Source organism: Falco cherrug, chromosome 6 (assembly GCF_023634085.1).
Source record: "Falco cherrug isolate bFalChe1 chromosome 6, bFalChe1.pri, whole genome shotgun sequence".
NCBI classification, from domain to species: Eukaryota; Metazoa; Chordata; class Aves; order Falconiformes; family Falconidae; genus Falco; species Falco cherrug.
In genome coordinates this window covers 7,478,087-7,497,631 of record NC_073702.1, presented here as the reverse complement: position 1 = coordinate 7,497,631, position 19,545 = coordinate 7,478,087, and the positions used below count along the sequence as shown (strand labels likewise).

The 19,545-nt window shown below is 39.9% G+C and overlaps 1 protein-coding gene across 3 annotated transcripts in view; it reads right to left on the bottom strand.

Annotated features, from left to right (window-relative positions):
* UBE3D (ubiquitin protein ligase E3D) overlaps positions 1 to 19,545 on the bottom strand; it is an 84,526-nt gene that overhangs the window by 15,031 nt on the left and 49,950 nt on the right. The window contains exon 10 of one of the 3 annotated variants that reach the window (XM_055714049.1): positions 13,832 to 15,655. The exons of the other annotated variants lie outside the window; for them this stretch is intronic. Coding sequence (XP_055570024.1) covers positions 15,566 to 15,655 — 90 coding nt within the window. The 3' untranslated portion in view covers positions 13,832 to 15,565. Of the gene's footprint in view, positions 1 to 13,831; positions 15,656 to 19,545 lie in introns of those variants that run through there. 3 annotated transcript variants of the gene reach the window in all.

The window sequence follows — 19,545 nt, the reverse complement described above, 5'->3', positions numbered from 1 at the left end:
ATTTTAAGAAGGTTTAATACAATTATCTTTGACTTCAGTATGTTTAAGGTGCATCCCTTCCAAGTATTTCTTGTCAGTAGTCACCCATGAGAGAATTAGTCTATTAAATTAGTAAGTCAGTAAGGAAGGCTTTAAAATGACTGACGACAGAGGATTATCTCTTCGAAAACAATACTGAAGAAAACAACCTTGACCTGAGACAAATTCACATGTCCTTTTGATTCTAATGACTTCATCAACAAGAACATGATTATTCAGAAGCTGAACTTGGTCCCATATCATTGATTCTGCACACACATTTGAACAGCTCAGAGTGGCTCAATTTAACTCCATTGTCCAAAGGAGGCAATTATTCATGTGGTGAAGTGCTTATGGGAATCAAATCTAGATTCATAAATGTCTTATGGAATCCTGCCCCTGACAGGCATCGGACTACTCTAAATACTTATTCTCTGTCAGGACAGAATTGGAAAATTTTGATGAATGCATCAGTTAATGATCATTCTTGAAGTCACTGGAAGACAACAAATTGGTTTTCCAAAAGGAAGGGTTGTACAAGGAACCAATGTGATTTTAAGATGGAATTTGACTAATTGATGATACGTGACATGTTATCTGCAATAGCAGGGGACTAAATTTAATGAAACACGAGTTCCATGTGGTCCTAGCTACAGACCATTCCAGTTACTGCAAGTCTATGGGATAAAAACTGATCACAAAAGCTGACTACATCTGACTACATAAAATCCACAGCTAAACCCTTTCTGAAAGAGTCTTTTCATCAAAGTCCCATCTCAGCCTGTCAACAGAGCAGCAACAGTGGGAAATGCAAGTTCACACTTTGCAAGCAGAGGTCAGATGGACCCTACACTGTCTGGCACCAGGACACTAACCTCCACTGCAGGGGCAGGACTGACCTTTTGAGACGATGACCTTTTACATACCCTAGAATCACCAAAAGGTTCTGAGTTTCAGAACTCTGATGTCCTTCCCCTCAATAAACCACCACTGTCAAAAACGGGAAAAAAATGCATAAGTGTTCAATAAATCAAAACCAAATCCGTCACTCCGGCCTTTTTTACTCGTCAAATGAAAAGCCAGAGATTCTACAAAGACCCTAGTAGCCTTCACTAACATATTTCCCCTGAGGAGTATGCATTTCTTTGGTGGCCGTTTAAGCAATAAGCAAATGCCCTTGCAAACTTCTCCCCCTGCTGTGTCGGCACAGCTGCATAGTCACTGGATAAGGCAAAAGGAGCAGAGGGAAGAGACAAGGTGACATGAACAAGAGGCCCAGGAGAGATGGAAGGGCCACCTTAAACCAGATCAAATAGTTTGCTGCTGAATATAAAAATACCACCCTCCATACCACAGCAATGTACAGGCCATAAAAATAGTAAAAATAAAGCTATAGTCAATGTCATGTGAAGGAACACTGAACGGACATGGTATTAAAATGTCTGGAAATACACTCTGAAAGCAGCAAGTCCTGTAGTCAGCTGGTCATGTCATTCGGCCTTACCCAAGGAAGTCACACAAGCAATACAGAAGGCACTTTTCTCTATTATATTATACTCTGTTACTTTTGGAAGTTATTTTCATGTCTGATTTATCATGGAAAATATAGGTAAATGATCCCGTTTGTCTTCCCCGACCTCCAAGTGACACTGCCTAGAAAGACCTTTGCTTTCTCCAGAGATGTCCGTTATTTCTTCTAAACTGTGAGGAAGAGTTCACAACCTTCAACATGTGAAAGGTAAAAAAAAAAAAAAAAAGCAAACAAACAGCAAAACCTCAGGCATTTACATACATTTAATAATCAAAGCCACCAAGCCCATCTCTCAAGAAAACCCTCAGAGGGTTGGATTATTAAAGCTGAGTACGGGTTCACCTATGCAACGGTGCAGCCTCTCTTTTTCCATCACCCTTATTTATCGACTTCATTTCAAGTAAGAACATAACAGCTCTGAAACTGAGGACTGTGTGTCCATCATCTACCACAACACACACTTGCACTGTGACGGAACCAAAGGCCTCAACAAGACAGAAATTCCTGCAAGCTGTCTCCTTGCACTGACAATTTATGCAGCTCACAAACTGCTCCTTCAGTATTCATCTCCTGCAGCCTCTCTTTCCTGTCCACTTTTGCTGTGCTTTGATTTAAATTTGAAAATAATCTCCATGGATCGTGCACCCTGCTTTTAATTTTTCAGCCAAGTGCTGTGCACAGCTTTTGTCTGTAATAGTAACAGATTGCCCAAGGACACACACAATGAGTCATGGAAAGAGTCAGGATTTCCTGGCTCTTTATCTGATGCTGAGACAAGGCCTCTCATGTTTCCAATTTTCAGGGGCTAGCAGGTGGGAGGGGAAGAGAAGAGATAGGAAGGGAAAAAAGATGGAGAGAGACTTTTTTAGATAAGCAAAACAGACAACTAGAAAAAAACGTGCACAAGCTCTTTCCCTGCTCAGTTTCAGATGACTGATGCAACAGTAATTGCAAAGTCTGCTGAACAGCTTAAATCTGGTTTTAAAAAATGGAATGAATAAAACAGAGGAAAAATTAACGGGCAGCAAAAAGACACAAAATTTGATGTTTCTTAAAGCAGAAACAAAATAACCAGTTCACTCAACAAGCTTTGAAACAAGAGAAAGGAATTTACATGCTTTCAGGGCAAGGGGATTTGGGAAGCTTGCTCCCAAATGGGACAGCAGGTAGCAGCATTAGCATATGCCCACCCCAGAACTGTGAAAAAATCTGTGGGCTGTGAACATGCAAGTAGGTGACATGAATCAACCCTCAGTGGAACACACTTCAAAAACAGTCTGTGTGTTACACTAGCCTATTTCACTTAGGAAGCTGGTTCCCTCAAGACCACCTATAATTAGCAAGAGGTGAGGAACATTCAAGAGACAAATATAGATCATGCAGAGGTGATGAATCAGCAGCCTGAAAATAATTAATATCCATCCTAATAATGCTACCTACTCCAAAAGACTGTGCAACAGTTTACGAGACCCATAATGTCACAAAGGAATAGGAAAATAATTTTTCATCCCCACAAAAGTAGGCCACCCATCATATTCTGAAGAGGGATCCAAGCGAAAAAAGACAAATGGATTTTGAGACAAGTTGTACTCATTTGTCACTGCAAAACACCGTTCACACGTGGGCTTTGGCAGCACTCTGGCTAACTGTCTGAAATGAGACCCATTTCAAAATAAAATAGATATTAAAACACTGGTGCCATAAAAGACTTTAACTACAATTACACATCTATGCCCACATGTATGGGATATTTAGGGACTGCTTGTCTCAGGGGTCTGGGATAATGAGATTATTTAGAGATGACTGCCTCAGGATACAACTAACTCAGAGTTCATGCATTTCATTACTATCTGTATTACAGCAACAGCAAAGAGTCTTGCTGTATTCATGACAAATAACTGTACTCCCAACCATACCCTACCTGAAGAGATCTAAAGCAACATCTAGCAGGTACAGTCAGCCCGATATTGTGGGAATGGAGATGGCTTCTTTGGGTCCCTCTAATTAAATGATTAACTGCAACGACAACTGTCACCATGAACAGCAAACTGTTTTAGCAGAGGATGAGAACAATGTGAGCCAGGAGGTGGTTCTTTTCAGATTCTCAATGGAAGGTAAGCATTAGCCTGTACGTTGCCAGGGGCCCTGCTGACAAAAGACACTGAAAGCCCGAGGTACTCAATGCACATTTTGCCTCAGTCTTTACTGGTACGACCAGCCTGCAGGAATCCCAGGCCCCTGAGACCTATGGGAAGAAGAAAACTTACCCTTGATGAAGGACGACCAGGTTACAAAACACTTAAAAGTGGACATACATCTGCATCAGGAAAGCTGTTTTGCTAGAAAGTTGAGGGAGGTGATTCTCCACCTCAACTCAGCACCAGTAAGGTCACATCTGGAGTGTTGGGTCCAGGTCTGGGCTCCCTAGTATGAGAATGATATGGATTTCCTGGAGCAAGGGCTAACAAAGGGCCATGAAGATGACTAAGGGACTGGAACATCCTTCATATGAGGAGAGGCTGAGAGCTGGGACTATTCAGCCTGGAGAAGGAAAGGTCCAGGGGAAACATATCAATGCGTATAAATACCTGAGGGGAGGGAGCGAAGATGAAAGAGCCAGTCTCTTCCCAGCAGTGCCCACTAACAGGACAAGAGCCAATGAGCACAAATTAAAGAGCGTGAAATTCCTTCTGAACACAAGAAAATACTTTTTCACTGTGAGGATGGTAGAACACTGGCACAGGTTGCCCGAGGAGGCTGTGGAGTCTCCATCCTCAGAGATATTTAAAAGCCAAATGGACACGGTCCAGGCAACTTGCTCTAGCTGACTGCTTTACTCAGCAGCGGGTTGGACCAGATGATATCAAGAGGTCACTTCCAACCTCAGTGACTCTGTAAATATATTTGTTACACACAGTTTTTGAAGTGAACAAGCTCATTTACAAAGACTGGTCATTAAGGCGTTCTTCAAGACAAACTGGTTTTGTAAAACCTCCAGACAAGACTTTTTCCACTCTGCCCTTTTTTTGGTGGATTTAGATGCGGTGCAAATTTCACTTTCCCTCTTCAGTTTGCTCCCTAAGCTTCCTTTTCTATGCCAACTTCTTTCATTCACTTGAAAGATATTTGAGTCAAATACTGGACAGAAAAGACATCTGAATTAAATATTATCTTGCAGTTTTGGTTGACTCACCTTCTTCCCTTCTCCTCCCCTTCTCCTTTACACCCTTTTTATATTACAATAAAGTATGAATCTGTCCTTCAGCTAGTAGTTCCATGCAATCCATATTATCCTCTTCAAAATCCTTTTTTTCCGCTTTTTTTTCTTTGGCTATTTTTTAGCCATTGAATACTTTCCAGTTGCAGATGAAAATAACAGTTAAGTTTTATTATTATGAGACCTTTTCTTGTACTGATAAAAATCTTATTATTCAAAACAAAGCTAGCACGGTTTCTTTAACAATGAGATTTTCATGTACATTTTTTATCTTCTTTTTAGAAACATTAATGACCTTCAAGGAGAATCAATTTTCCGGTTTCTTTCTTTCTATTCTTTTTCTTATTTTTTTAAATCCAATTTTACCATCAAGGACAAGCACACATGAAAAAATTATACACTGGATTCATAGCTCCCTTGAGGTATCATTCTGGACTACTGAAGTATAATTATTACAGTGCATTGGTCTGCTCTAAGACTTCCAAAATCTTCTTTAAAACTCCTTCCTTAGAGCAAGACCACTAAAAAATACATTGTTAAAACCTAATTACCTGCATCGTAAAAAAAAATAAATAGCACTTCACAAAATTCAATGAATGAAAAATAGCGTAAGTTAGTAGAAATGTAGACAGATGATAATCAAGAGCATAGAAATATGTAAGACCCAAAGTTGAGGATCATAGCGTGACCAGAAGGTTTGAATGAAATAACCTGAAGTTGCTCAAAATGTAATCAGCTTTATAAGACAAACATCAAGAAGTAGCAAAGACTGAAACCAGATACACAACATTTCTGCATGAAAACTTTTAAGTCTACTGTACTGAGTTAGTGAAAAAAAGAAAACTGAAAAAATGTTTGCCTCAGACTCCAAAAAAACAATCATTGTCCTGGACTTCTCACACTAAACCCCTTACTGCTTGACAGACAATTTGAACATATATATTTTTGTTTACTTTGAATACTGGCCACATTTCACTCATTTTGTATCCTGAATTTAAACATTTTTATACAAAATCCTATTGTACTGCATAGACAAATAAACTCAAAAAAGACTAATTACAAAAGGGATTTTGATCCCCAAAACTGTTATATCCCTTAGTAAGCCATATTAGATGAGTATGTTGTTTGCATGTGCAAGGATTACTTTTATAATGTTACTGATCCTACCTACGTTTCATTATTTTAAATCATTACTTTTCCTTTAGCTAACTTCTAAAAATAGTTTTTCTAGTCGTTAAATCTCAGACATCATTCCAAATACCCCATCTTTCACATTACTTATATTTTATGCACAGTCATAGATACACATCTGCTACGTATTACGCAAAGTCCAAGTAAAGAAAAAAAATGCTTTGCACTTTCCCTTTCTTTCATTTCTCTGGCTGATCTCTTTCTGACTGTGAAACATAAGGAAAGCCTGTTTAAAAGACAGACAGGCTGAAAGACAGAAGGAAAGAAAATCACAGACCTTGAACACCCGGAGTAAAAATTAAATTAGTTAACTGCTAGAAGCATGAAGCGTGAACGAAACAGAGAACCTTCCCATTATGAGGAACATTTATTCAGTGTTAATTAAATTCTTTTATTCAAAATCTATACTTACCCAAGCATAAAAATATTACATCATATCAACAACTGCAGAGTGTAAGCAAGTACTACACTATAAGCATCTTTTTCCCCATCTAGTGGAGGGAAGTCTTGAAATCATTTATACTGTCTGAAATCTTCAGAGACATGACAAAAAATAACATAAAACCCTCTGCATGAACCAGCAGCCAGTTATTAATTCACTTTCTTAGAAACAGCTATCAGAGACTAGCTCTAAGCATTTGCTTGCAAAGTTCACATGCAATAGCGTTAATAAGGAACTTTCCAAGAGTCTGCAATAATTAATTCTCTACAATATATCCAGCTGGCTGGTTTGTTCATTTGCAGTCCAGTTCTGTACTGCTGAAGCCAAAGAGAGTTTTGACATTAACTTCAATAGGTCCAGGTCCTCGCCTACAATGTTGAGTTTTCAATACAAACGCTCCAGGTGCATTTCTGCAATATGACACAAACTAACTAAAGCAAAGCTGCAACTACTAAGGGACCATCTCTAATATTTTTAAGCTTACAAGATGAGAAACAGGCTCCTAAATCTTCTGGTGGACACGCTAAATAGATTGCCTGACTTTCAAAACTGCTCAGTATTTGTTCACCCAAATGAGAACTGCAGGTAATAATGGCAATTTTGATTGGGTTAGCCAAAAATGGAATGGCAAGTCACTTCTGCATGAACAGAGAAGATTGTGAGACTAAGACAATGTCTTCACATGAAATTCTTTCTTCTGTGACTTGCATCTTCTTTGAGAGGATTACTTATAAAAAAAATGTTATGGATTGTTTCGAGAATTATTTTGGAAGATTTTATCAGGCACTCAGCTGTTTTGTAAATTACCTGAAATAGGTTGGGAAAAGAGTATAATCCAGCAACAACATTTTGAGGTGTTGCACCTTAATAAGTAACAGTACTTTAACCAGTATCATCAGTACTGTTGAAGAAGAGCCACACTTGACTTCTGCATTGCTTTGTATTAGGAATGCATGCTTTGCCTTGGCAGGAAAGGCTGACAGAAAATGATTAGCTAGTAAGCGTCACCAGAGTTTTCTTCAGCTTCTGAGCTACGCTTAAAAATATGTAAACAGCATCTCACTTCTGACAGTTCATTTTAACTGAACCCCAGGAGCACAGTAATTTCCAGATGGCATTGGAGCTCTGCTTCATCTAAATCTGGTGTTGCAGATACAACCTTGTTGAATGCTAGAGTCCTCAGAAGATGGTCCGAAACCCAGGCAAATGGGGGTCCTCCTAGGAAAGGTCAGAGCAGCAGTATGCTGCTGGAGCAGTGAGGTATTCTCAAGTTCCAATTGTCCAATATCATCAGCACTTGAGCAGAGAAAACTTTATCTGAAATTCATCTTTACTTACATGGTTAAACTTCAGTCCCTGAGGATTTATTAGCTACATGGGATGTCACATGGATTTAATTTTATTTGCTTTTGAATTTCTTCTCAAAGAATTCCAGGTCGAATTTTTTAAACTGAAAAAAAAATCGTAACCTTGTTCACTGGTACCAAGTTTAAGTCCAGATTTTAGAAAGAACACTACAAGAGAGGGCAAACCCAGGTCAAAAATAAAGAGTAGAAGAGGTGAGTAAAAGCATACAGAAGAGAATACAGTAAGTTTTACAGACAGTATTTAGTCACATTCTAAATATCACCTTAAACTAGAAATAACAGTCACTTAATGGAACATATCCCCAGGATAACCATGCAGAATAGACAGGTCTGATTAACTAGTCACTAGCTACTGCTCTATAAAAATACAGCTGAAAATGCATTTCCTTTCTGTGGAAGCAGAGCAAGCAACCTCAAATATGAAGGTTTCTGTGTGTTCAGAAGAATTTTTCATTTAATAAGAATTAAAGTTGATTCTACTTTGTTACAAAGAAGGATATAAAGCCCTGTTGTACCCCTCCTAGCCTCAGTTTTTCTACCTTACCTGAAAAGAGGCAAATACAATTAGATACCTGTAAGTACTAAAAGTTAGTTTTTTAGTTTTTAACCAGTGAAAAGATGTAAGAGAATTACAGGGCTGTCTGCTCATAAATGGTATGGAAACAAAGTAAATTGGTATCTAATAGAAATGAGAAAGTAACATGGAAACTCATCAGTGCAGAAAAGCCAAAGTGGTCAACAAAGAGGAAAACAAGGCAGTCCTAGAATTTAATTTCTGAAAAGCTGGCAGATGATGAATGGAATAGCCTTTGTTTGAAAATTGAAATAGAGAGTAAGCAACAGGCTCTCTGATGAGTTAAAAAATAAATGCATTAGCTAGTCACCCCCCATTACACAATGATAGACTTTTTTTTTGAGTGGGTTTATGAAAACAAAAAAAATGCCATTAAGAAAAACTTGTATCTAAAACTGAATTATGCAGGCAGATAGTTATTGATAAGAACCAGAACTAGGGTCGGTGGTACTAGTCACGGAAAGTGAGAACATCTGAACAGTACGTTTAGTCATTTTCAGGGCCATATTTAGGAATGCCAGGCATTCTGGAAGAACTCAGAAGTGGACTGATTAGCCAGTATCTTCACTTGTACAAGTTTTCAGGTGAGATCCTTTTTCATGTAGCCAAGGTGCTTAATACTAATTTTTTTCCTCTATTTTCCTTATAAAATTCAAGCTCACTAAAAGCAACAGAAGGAATATGGCTCCCTGATCTGTTCCATCAATTCACAATGTCACAGCTCACAAAAGTAATGAAGACTGGGAACTGGCATTTTAAAATAGTCTCTTTCTCTATACACTATGCTTTTATAGTTTACGTTAGTGATATGGGAATATCTTTTTTTTTCCATAAAGCAGAATCACTTCCTATTTTACTCGTCAAACTGCTGGGAGACAAATAAAGAAACGTTAACCAGAACGCCTGGCAAAAGTCCAAACAGCAATTACATTCTGCCCACCCAACACTCCCTGTGATCTCACTCAGCTATGGCATCTTCAGATTGCTGCAAGTTTTTCTACATGTTGTCAAATGGTTGTCACGTTTCACCTCAAGGCACAACAGCTTTAGGTTGTGTTAATGCTTACATGCTGTTCTGCCCTTCTCTTTCTTCTTCCTGTACGACTATTCCAAACCTTATTTTAGGAGCACTATGAAATGCATATGCTGAGATACCTCCTCACACACCCCTAGTACAAATGAGCATTTGCCCAACGGATCTTTTTTACTGGTCAAAGCAGCAAGCAGCTTAAGAGATGATGGAAATAATTTCTTTATGGTCAGTCAGAACTGTGCTGGTGTATGTCAGTGGGAACAGTAACAGCCTACTGGAAGAGCAGCTGGTCCATCTTCTTTCTTATACTTCCCTTCAGGTCCTTCCCTGCCCCTGGACAGACAGTGATCTGACCTGTTTCCCCACGTGATGTTTCTGCCCATTCTAGCTTTCCTAAAATCCAAACCTAAAGTTCTCTTACTTAACAAGCAAGACCTTTCAAGCACTACAATTTGTCATCAGCTACCACCCCCAGATCAAAGACCTATGATTGAAGCACAGAGATTTAGAGCACACTGCTCTCTTTACTGACATCACAACTGAATGATGGACTTCTGCTTCCGAGGCAAGGCAAACTGTATGTTTCTCATACAGGCACTACAGACTTCTTCACCAAAAGATTCATTCCAGACTAATTTTCAACTGACAATAAAAGGAGAACTTAACAACCCTCTTTCTTTTCTTCCACCATGTACTTTATCATAGTCAAGTCATCGATTCAATTATTAAGCTCCAGCTTTGCAGACTTCTGTACATTTGACCATCTGTCTCCTTGAAGACATCATTACCGTTTCCAACCCTAACACACAACACTATTGAGCTGCTCTGAGCATCTTGGCAAGCTGCCTGTCTGCTAATACAATGCTAGAATTCAGTGACATACTCATTCAGGATCCCTCAAAATTTTGTTATCTGTGATAAGAACATACCTAATCCAGGCTACAGCGGAAATCCAACAGGGTTGAACCCATGTATTTTTAAAACACCTGTAGACCTGCTAAGAAGGACCCTTATAAATACATCTTTTTTTCTGCAGAGCTTTCTGGACTTCCTCAGTAGCTTCAGAGCTTCCACCCAGACTCTTAATGCAAATGAATAGCACCATAGCTTTCCATAACAACACCCATTCACAAAGCACGCAGCATAAAAACATGAAACTTTAAGGAAAAATTTCCATTATAGAATCTCGCTATCTAATGACTCTGTTATTTTCAAAGCAACAGTTGTCTATCTAGCTCTATGCAGCTGATAACCAGGTTTCTGTACCTTGTTGGCTAGGAACATGAAACTTGCTCCTCACATAAATCAATCCATTAATTATAACCTGGACAGAGTTTAGACTAAATTACAGAAACCAAAGTTTAGGAGGGAAGCAGCCCTAAAGAGATATATTACCTATAAACCATGTTGAACATGTATAGCATTATTTGGTTGTGCACAGGGCTAAGTATTTCTTTTGAGCAAAGTCTGTTTCTCAGTCACAAAGGCAGCAGCCTCAGTTAATAAACAGAAATGGATGTTCTACAAGTGTATTAGGCCTCCCGTAAGACTCTTCTTTATGTATATATTTGAGTACATAAAGTATGGGTATTTGCCTGGTCTCCTTCCATAACACACTCACAGTATGGTGCCTGTTGATAAAGGACTCAAACTCTCAGTTTCTCTTTAACAGTGCATTATGGACACAAGCAGCGGATAATCAAAATGTAACAGATACACTTTTAGATTCTGGAACTATTTGGGAAAAGAAGAATGTTCACAATCGAAGCAAACAGAAATTAAAATGAGTGATATCAATCAGGCATTTTCACTGCTAATTAGCTCTGTCTTCACCCCTTTCAAGCAGCTGGTAACATGAGGTATATCACACTATCTAAAATGGATTTCTGCAATCAAAAGTATATTCACACCTAAACAGAAAATTACTTTATTAGTTTGCATGGCAAGCTCTTGGTAGCAAGGGGAGCTACAGGGGTGGCTTCTGTGAGAAGCTGCTAGAAGCTTCCCCCATGTCCGATGAAGCCAATGCCAGCTGGCTCCAAGACAGACTCACCACTGACCAAGGCCAAGCCCATCAGTGATGGTGGTAGCGCCTCTGGGATAACGTATTTACAAAGGGGAAAAACCTGCTGCACAACAGCAGCCGTGGGAGAGCAGTGAGACTATGTGAGAGCAGCAGCTCTGCAGACCCCCAGGCCAGTGCAGAAGGAGGGGGAGCAGCTGCTCCAGGCACCAGAGCAGAGATTCCCCTGCAGCCCGTGGTGCAGCCCACGGTGAGGCAGGCTGTGCCCTGCAGCCCGTGGAGATCCATGGTGGAGCAGATTTCCACCTGCAGCCCGTGGAGATCCATGGTGGAGCAGATTTCCACCTGCAGCCCGTGGAGATCCATGGTGGAGCAGATTTCCACCTGCAGCCCGTGCAGGACCCCACGCCAGAGCAGGGGCATGCCCCAGCGAGGCTGTGACCCCGTGGGAAGCCCACACCGGGGCAGGGTCCTGCGGGACCTGTGGCCCCTGGAGAGAGAGGAGCAGGTTTGCTGGAGCAGGTTTGCTGGCAGGACCTGTGGGCCCGTGGAAAGGACCCTCGCTGGAGCAGTGTGATCAAGGACGGCACCCCCTGGGAGGGACCCACGCTGGAGCAGTTCCTGAAGAGCTGCAGCCCGTGGGAAGGACTCCCATGGAGAGGTTCATGGGGGACTGTCCCCATGGGAGGGACCCCAGGCTGGAGCAGGGCAGAGTGTGAGGACCCTGCCCCTGAGGGGGAAGGAGCAGCAGAGACAATGTGTGATGGACTGACCCCAGCCCCCGTTGCCCGTTCCCTGTCCCCCTGCACTGTTGGAGGGAAAGGAGGTAGAAAAATCTGGAGTGAAGTTAAGTCTGGGAAGAAGGGAGGGGTTGGAGGAAGGTGGTTTTGTTGCTCATTACCCTGCTCTGATTTAATTGGTTATTAATTAAACTCATTTCTCCAAGTCGAGTCTGTTTTGCCCATGACAGTAATCGCTGAGGGATCTCCCTGTCCTTATCTTGATCCACAAAGTTTTCATTATATTTCCACTCCCCTGTCCAGCTGAGGAGGGGAGTGATAAAGTGGCTTTGGTGTGCACCTGGCATCCTGTCAGTGTCAGCCCACCACAATGACATGTTTGAGTACATTTTCGAAGAAAACTGCTTTGAAATCTATTACCAGATGCTGATGTTATAGGTGGCTGTTGCCAGATTCCAGGCAGAGGAAATTGCATGTAAATGACATGGTTCCTCTGGCAGATCTTCCCTCTCAAGCAGGAGGGGACTGTTTTTCCAGGGGTGGCATTTGCCTGTGTGCTACATGTATGCTGCTTCTCACGGGAAGCTCATGGGGGTTTTTTTTGTAATTATATCTACTTCTGTTTAGGGTATGCCCACCCTAAACATTCATTCTCTCTGATTTCTTCTCTATTGGAGAACTGTCTTGGAAGAAAAGAAGCATTTAGCTCTTCTGAGAAACTGAAGACAAATTGTGAATCTCAGTTTAGAGCCACTGCTGTCAATGTCCTGACTGGCCATCACTGAGCACTGAAGTGATCACAGAATTTTGTGCTTTTACAAGTAAGCTCAGCCTGCATTTTTCCATTCATAGCTTCATTTTAGGTTTACATGTGATTGACCTTGTTCTGTTTCAGGCCAATATAAGTAGGCAGCTCCTTTCTGTTAGAGGAAGTGTTGCCATGCCACATATCAGATAAGTGAGGTACCACCTTCCCATCAGCATCTCCAAAACAGCACCTGATATTGCAAAACCATCGACTACAAATGAGAGCCTGTGTTGCAGATATGGATGAGTCCTATATGGTTCACATAAGGAGGTACAGGACACTGCTCAATATACTCCTGCATTTGCAGAGCCAAACAGTTCTCAGCTAGGAAACATTATATTTTAATAGAGTTTACGCAGGATCAGTAGTATGAAATATTTTTGGTATGGTTCAACAAAGACTTAACAATACTAATCACAGTTCAATTAAAAAAAATGTTCCGTTACAGCTTGAGGCTCCAAGAGGGCTCAATGATCTTAAAGGTCTTTTCCAACCTAATAAATTCTATGATTCTATGATTCTGTAAGTGGATAGGCTCAGTGTTTAAGAAATACAACTGAACACTCTAGAGATACTTTTAAAAGACAGCTTGTAGTGAACACCAAGTCAGATAGCCTGAGTGGCATAATAAAGAACAACTTAATATAGGACAATTAAGTAGCAAACAAGAAAAATAAACCCATTATCTCTTAATTGAACTTAGAAAACTCTTATCATCCTGCAAAGAAGTATTTAGATTTGTCTTTGAAACACTCCCTTAATATCACTTGCTCTTGTCAGCATTTGTTCAATTTCACCCCACCCCCAATTATTTTGCAGTGTTTCAACAGAATTATTATGGCTTTTAGTAAAATGCAGACAAACACAACAAAAATCCCAAAATATACATGCATTATAACTTCTTTTATTTTAAACTCAATGAAATATTTGTATCCATATTTTACAAAACTTCACCTGCTTTCCTATATAGGGTTTAAGTACTTATTTCCTATATAAAGTAGTTTGAAATCAAACTTAAAAGCTTCCACGTAATCATCACAATAAACCAGAAAATTAAGCTATCCTATGTCATCCTGGAAACCTATCCAAGTTAGTCAAAACTAGAAAAAGCATACAGAAGCACTTTTATACTAATCTGCAAAACTCAAAACACCTTTAGTTTGGGGGAAATAGGAGCAGCCAAAAGAGGCTGACACTAACTACACTTAGTTTCTCCTCACTGTAGTTCACTGTAGTTTACGTTTTGTAAAACCGGTTAGTTAAGGGAAGCAAAAATTGTACTTCAACAAGAGACTGCAATGGAGTTGCAGTGGTTTCTCCATATTACTGTCGATGTTCATTCAGAGGTTTCAGAGATATAAGCAGTCAGCAAGCTTCAGAGAAATATTAAAAAACACCCTGACTGTCAAAAATAAGCCTACGGTATTTAGGTACTCATCCACTGTCTGCAAAATGTTACAGAATATACATATTCAAATCTATAATTCATTTTGTGGGAGATCCTCAGTAAGCAAGTAGTAAAATTGTAATTTAAAAAAAAAATGTTTTAAAATATAGTAAGCTATTTTACTGCATAAATGGACTTATTTATTTTTCCTTTCTGGGACAGTTTAACAAAAGACACAGTAGTTTTTAAAGCCATTCCTTCCCTTTTAATATTTTCATTTCTTAAATCACTATTTCCAAAATATTTTTGAACCAGAGTAGCTCCTTGTCTTGTCTTTGCTGCTGTTTAACAGTGCTCCAAAGGAGTGCAGTCCAATTTAAAAGAATCTGTGCAACTTCTCCAGCTCCAAATGCCCAGAATGGAACAAAAGAAGGAGCTGAGCAGATTTTTCTAAATTTTACTCAGCTGTTTGCTTCAAAAAGGACTGTCAGAAAACACAGATGCATCTGCAAGCGTCCTATATCTTCAGCTAACCTCTTTGTGCAATAAGCAAGTTTGGAAGTGCTTTACATGTATATACACACCCATAAAAAATAGAAGTATCAATACTAAAACCCATGAATATCAAAGCACACTTTAGTTCAGACCATGTGTAGACCTGAGATAACAGTAATTTTGTGTTTTGCCTTCCATGAGTCCTTTGAGTACTTCTGCTAGTCATATACTAGAGTCATTAAACTAAAATTAATACTATAGTTATTCATTCTTACGTTTTCTGAGCATCTTGCCACTTTATATCTCTAAACCTGTTGCTTTTAGGAAGTTTTCTGCACTCTACTAAAACAGAACTCGTCAGGCTGTTCTATGAGAAAATTTTTTTCCCCTCCTTTTTCTGGAAGCAAAGTAACTGGAAATGAGTTTTTCCTTTAGAGACATCTCTAGGAATGCTTACTGCAACAACAGAATGAACACTTCCTGTTTTTTCTTAACAAAAGCAGACAGTGTGATTATAAGTTATATACCAGTGGCATTGGGTGCAGCACCGAAGAATATCAAGGGCTATTTCAAACAAAATTTTGAAACTGTTCAGCAGTTCTTAATCACAATCTTCTTTCAATTTCATGCAACTCTAAAGTACGAATAAAATCATGATCTATTTCACCCTGAGAACTCTTGTTACAGTCTGTGGCATTATGAGTAGTGCCTTCAAATGGCAAGTAAAATGCCTGGTTTCTCACAATAACAGCGGTGAGAGAGGGTGTGCTGAACAGCCCCATATATCATCATAAGAACTCAATATCCAGGATATTTTCCGTTCACTGTGCTTGAATTCAGAGAAAGATGAGATAAGGTTAGCAAAACACAGCAGAGATTACTTGTCACTTTAAAGCATCTCCCTGTTGTTAACTGTTTTGTGTTGTAGGCTCTAAAATACCAACACATCTTCCCAGACTGTGACGAGGAGTAGTAGCTGAATAGTTCAGTGATAAAGTACATGATAACTAAAGTGGGTGCTAGCTCCAAGTGCTTGCAAGTATTAAGAATAATACACAAAGTCAAGCCCAACTGTTCCTAAAGCAAAGGGCTGACAGCTCAGGTGGGTGGAGCCAGAAAAATCAAGAGTGTAGTAAGATAACACAGCTTTCTGTGAAGTGTAAGGGACCTGGAGAGAGAGCAGGACAGAGCTCAGAGCACAAGCAAGCTAAAAAGTATTTTAATCTTTTCCAGTAGTGAACTCCCTTCTCCCTTCTTACTGCTTTCTGCGCTGCTCCAGGATAAATATCAAGTGCCTATTCCCTTGCTCTGAGACATCCTTAGTATTGGTGAGGGATTACAAGCCTGGGAAGGTGCAAGTCAGGGCTGCAAACCCATGTTCTCCAGTAAACCCAGGAACAGCCATCAACCAGCAATAGTTAGTTTATTCACTTTGGTCCCTCAGTTTCCAGGCTCAAGCTTCCCAAGATTTAACTCTCTACAGCCCACCAGAACAATGCCAATGTAACTGCACAGGTAAAATGAGAGATGAGCCAAAGCCAATCTAGTACCTAGGATCAACAGCCTGAGGAGCTCAAAAGCTGGCTGCAGTGAGCACCTTAAACTCAGCAGAGAGCTATGTAACATAGTCTGCTGCTGCTCCTCTCTACCAGGCTCCTCCAGTGACATAAATCACATTGAAAGATCTTCACAGGGTCAAAATGGAACTGAGAAGTGATTTCAAATATTGTGTTACTAAGCAGTAGCACACCATTGGAAAATGAAATGTAATTTATGTCTCAGCACAGATATGGAGTCTGCTAAGCTAGTCCCAGACAGCACTTCTAGAGCACAAAGCAGAACAGAGCTTATTACAGAGGTGATTAGCAACTAAGCACATTTCCTTCGTGTGCTTTTTACAACCTAAACATCATCCAATACATAGGTATACCAACTAAAAATCTGGCTTGTCAACACCGCCATAGTGTAATATAATAGGGAAAGAGGGTAAATACAGCCTCAGCACAGGGGTGTGGGTGAGAGAATTTTTGGTTGTCTAATTACAAACAATTGGATTTTTTAAAGCTATACTGACATAGTATCGGGAGTTAAACTGTAACTTCTAGATCACTACATATACAGATGCCCGTTAAAAGCATTTTCAAATACTGTATCAAAACATAAAGAAAAGCACCAGTGGAAACTATGGGTCCATTTCTCTCTACACCACGTGTCCTACAGTGGGAACACCTACAAAAGTTGAAAACTCTGCCACTTTCTGGGGTTGTTTCCTTCTAACTCCCCCAGCATCCAGATGCCTGTGAGAGCCTGGCCTCTTGTTGAACCAGACTGCCACACGTGGACAACAGGAAACTGTGACTATTTTTAGTTCAAATACAAGGATTATTGTAATATAGAATTAAAATGTTGGGGTTTTTTCTAGACTACTGCCAGGTCTAGGACTACTGCAAAGTAAAACAAAACTAGGTTTTTTTCATTTTGCCATTAGTCCTTTAAGACACATGAAATATCAGTTTTCAGTTAGTGCCCTTTTATTATTCCCTGTTTGATTCACAACTTTCACCATTTTGGATGCAGAGGGATCTTTATGCCCAGTGAACAGCACAATTTAATATCATTATTCAAACTCTTCACAGATCTTGACTTTTTCCAAGAAAAATATAGAAAACCTAGGACATGTAACTCTAGTATTTACTGTACAGAAAGTGAACATGAGTACAAAGAAGCAAGCCAGAAAAAAAACCTGATAAGGCTGACAGCCCATTGTAATGCCTCAGTGAAAAGCTTGGGCAAACTTCATTTCTGCTTCATGGATTCACAAACTGAAATCCAAACAAGATTCACAAGGATAAAAAGAAGTAAAACAGTATTTTCCTGGACAGTGTTTGCCCTCCAGGACAAACACTTGGTGATGCTGACTGTCTGTCAAAAAGAGTGAAAGCTGGAGACAAAGCTTATCAAAACAGCCATTTTCCTCTCCTCCCATTTGGCAAAATAGAACATTATCTTAGCAGAGTGGGTTTCAGAACTTCGGCTTTTCAAAATAATTTTTGCCTTTTGTGCTGCTGTGAAAGCACAGACACTGGCCATCAGCTTAAAACACAGCACCTTCAGCCTGAATTCATATTTGCAACCAAGACTGGACATCGTCCCATCACCTACTTTGGCACACAGGTGGGCAAACTAAGATCTGAGCAGGCCAGTGCTGGAAGACGCTGTCCCCTACAGTACTTCAGCAAAGCACTGTGAATTTGCTTTCAGCTGTTCCACTGAAATTTGAGTTCGAAAAGCCATGGTCAGAAGGTCTCCAGGGGATGCATGGGGCCCTCCAACCCCACAGTGACATAACCCTACCCTGACTTGCTTCCATGGTGGGCCTCTAGGGCATCAGTTCAACTCCAGACAGCCTCACGAAGCTAAAATGACCCAGGAGCAATCAAGCACAATCATGGAGTCTGGCAAGCAAAAAAGAAAAGTCTGGTGTTTTGTGTACTCTGAGGTAAAAACCCTTCCTGAATTTACTGATTCATATCTGCACCACTGGACAGTCACTTATCACTTCCTATCTCTACCCAGCTACACAAATCAAAGGAAATCCTAAAGGCACAACCTGGGACCGACTACGCACAGAAACAAGACGGGACACAGCCTCAGCATACAAGAAGGGACTCCCTGTTTAATCTATCGTGGGTAAAGCAGAGAAGACTTTACCACAGATTACCGGCAATGTAACAGACAAATAATATATCCCCCTGGATTACACAACCAAAATGTTCACTTCTTAACAGGAAATGTGGAATATTCAACTGCATGGATAACTAGTACTGGCCAATCTTTGAAATGTGCAATTTTCTCAATCTCACTCTGCTGGCATCCAGGAGATTCTTCAATTTTATGGCCTGTGAATGTACAAGCCAATAACAATTCTGACCTTGGATACTAAATACAATGTTGAAATGACTAATGGCTGCTGACACAGCCAGTATTTCGCTGTACACAGATCCCCTAGTTCACCATACACAGATCGCCTGTCACCAAGCTCACAAGACGCAAAGTGAGCAGACAATGCCGGTACATACTTATTTCCTAACATCTAGACAAGTTTTAGCTGTACATCAGTGTAACTCTATTAAAATCGATTAATTGATTTGGTTCATGACCATGTTCTTTCTGGCTCCACAATTCTACAATAAGATTATTTTTCAGTAAACATAACTCTGGAATACTAACTAAATGTGCCTTAACTACAAACTGGGAGTATGGACAAATAGAAGCTACCAGATTTCATGCTATAAACTGTTTAGGACACTCACTCCCACTAAGATGATGATTCTTCTATAGCTGCCAAGACAAACACAAATTCAGGGATGTTTACTGCTCAACAGCTGGTTACTTTAGTTTTGCATCAATACATAACTGATGGACTATGTAACTACAAGAGAAGACAAAAGCATCATAAAAAGGTTGAATTGATATGCCGTATCATCATGGATTGAGATGTCTGTGTGTTTCATTTGCTAAAATCGTATGTTTTCAGACACATGATAAATACAAAACACAATTTAACATGCCTGCAACAACATTTTCTTACGAAAATTTCTATGGCTGTGAAGAACTTCAAAAGTAACATACAGAGAACACTGGACAAAACTGTGAATGCTTCACTCAATTTCTGAGATATTTTTTTTTTAAAGTCAGCAAGATTCTATATAATGATCC